This window comes from Rhagoletis pomonella, unplaced genomic scaffold, assembly GCF_013731165.1.
Source record: "Rhagoletis pomonella isolate Grant_MI unplaced genomic scaffold, Rhpom_1.0 Rhpom_scaffold_00001, whole genome shotgun sequence".
Classification (NCBI taxonomy): Eukaryota; Metazoa; Arthropoda; class Insecta; order Diptera; family Tephritidae; genus Rhagoletis; species Rhagoletis pomonella.
Window position 1 is genome coordinate 51,251,352 of NW_023458555.1, and position 1,791 is coordinate 51,253,142.

At 35.1% G+C, this 1,791-nt stretch overlaps 1 protein-coding gene across 2 annotated transcripts; it reads right to left on the minus strand.

The window, feature by feature from the left end:
- Nucleotides 1-276: 276 nt before the first annotated feature.
- On the minus strand, nt 277-1,785 carry LOC118751463 (putative nuclease HARBI1). Of its 2 annotated transcripts, XR_004994525.1 has the most exons (3): nt 974-1,785; nt 583-924; nt 277-518 (listed from the first exon to the last, which is right to left on the minus strand). XR_004994525.1 is itself a non-coding variant. In XM_036486304.1 (2 exons), exons 1-2 carry the CDS (start codon nt 841-843, stop codon nt 366-368), a joined length of 414 nt encoding a protein of 137 aa, XP_036342197.1. In that variant the 5' UTR covers nt 844-961; the 3' UTR covers nt 277-365. The 2 variants fall into 2 exon arrangements, 1 of the variants encoding a protein (XP_036342197.1); XM_036486304.1 differs by lacking the exon at nt 974-1,785 and having other exon boundaries at nt 583-961.
- Nucleotides 1,786-1,791: the final 6 nt, after the last annotated feature.

Consider the following 1,791-nt stretch of genomic DNA (forward strand, 5'->3'; position numbering starts at 1 on the left):
GATAGAGGTATACGGTCTTACTGCATGTAAGATATACCACATATATTTCTTATATACAATAAGTAATGAAATTTCATTTTGTGAATTCATGTTTTAATTTTGTGATGCGCCTGTAACTTGAACGTGCTTTTACTCCACGCCATATCATATTATTGAAACCGATCTGTGATTACATACTGAGATCTATCTTTTGATGGACCCAATATTTAATGATTATTTACATATATAATTCTAGACTTAAAAAAAATGTACTCAAATTAAAAACAAAATAAGACTGAAGTTATTGATACAAGTTTTTATTTACATAAAAATGTTTAATAAAATGCCAAAATAATTTTATTGTATTCCTTCTGAATTTTTATTTATCAACGTTTTAACAAAAACATGTTATGGTTTCCATTTTCAAAACTTCGCTGCATAACTCTCCGGGCTGCAGAGGAGCTCCAAATAAATGAATCGTGTCGCGCTCCTGGGTATTTAGCATTGACAGCCAAAATCTTTGGATTTGGATCACATATCTATATTTGTATAAAATAAAATTAATTCTCAGTAGTTTAACCCGTGAGCAAATTTTACTCTTACCATTTGCACATTGATAGAATGGTATCCATGGTGGTTGGCATACGCTTCTTCATGATGTTTTGGGCTCATAATTGACACATGAGTGCAATCGATAGCCCCAATAGTACCTCCTACATATGGTGCGGATGCTGAGGCGAAAATTTCTTTTGCAGCTTGCCGCTCTATTTGGGTCATTGGAAACCTAACCTTTGCCAAAAACATGGTGCGGTTTATTGCATCCATTACGCGATGTATACAGTGTCTTACGGACGACTGGCTCATGGATATCCCCCATTGCTCTTCGACGGGACGTTGATAACAGCCAGTTGCGAAGAATCGCAAGGCAGTTAGAACCTTTAAAATCTACAAAAGCATTTAAAATTGAAAAATACTTGCAAATTACATTATTTACCTATTTCTCTGTCGTTATCGCAGTTATTCTTCGACCCCTTAATTGGCTATCAAGCTGAGGAACAATATCTTCAACCAAGTGTGGGGTTAATTGGTAAAGGTTACGAAACTCAGTTGCAGTCAAGTGGAAAGGGTTGTCCACTTCTCGAAGCAAACGTCTATCCACTGATGAAGGGCTTATTATCTCCTCATCTTGGGATAAAACGTATGCCAAATACTCAAATGCCATTTTTAACAAAAAGTTTTTCTTTTATATATTACTTAAGTAAATTCGCGATCTATATTATTTTATTTAAACTCAAATGAAATATCAAATTTTCTTTTGTCGATGCCGCTAACAACTTCAAAATATTCGTCGTTTACTTAACGAGTAATCGAGTAGTTAACGACAACAGCTGATCAAGCGATCGCGAATATCGTTAAAATATGTTTAGCAAATTGTCAAATCGTTAAAATCGTCGTTAAGTTTTCTTAACGATTCGATAATCGTTAAAATAGAATGGCGAATCCCACTACAGAAGGGCATTTGAGCTCAGAGAGTACTGCTCTGCAATTTTTCTCGATGTGGCACAAACATTCGACAAAGTGTGGCACGACGATCTTATATATAAAATTTAAAAAAATTTTGCCGCCGGAATTCCACAAAATATTTGAATCATACATAACTAACAGAAAATTTGCTGTAAAAGTATCTAATTTCACTTCAAAAGACATGTCGATAACGGCTGGCGTTCCTCAAGGTAGTGTACTAGGGCCTATGCTGTATATCATCTACACTTCAGGAATTCCAACTAGCGTCAAGAGTACACTTGGATAGGA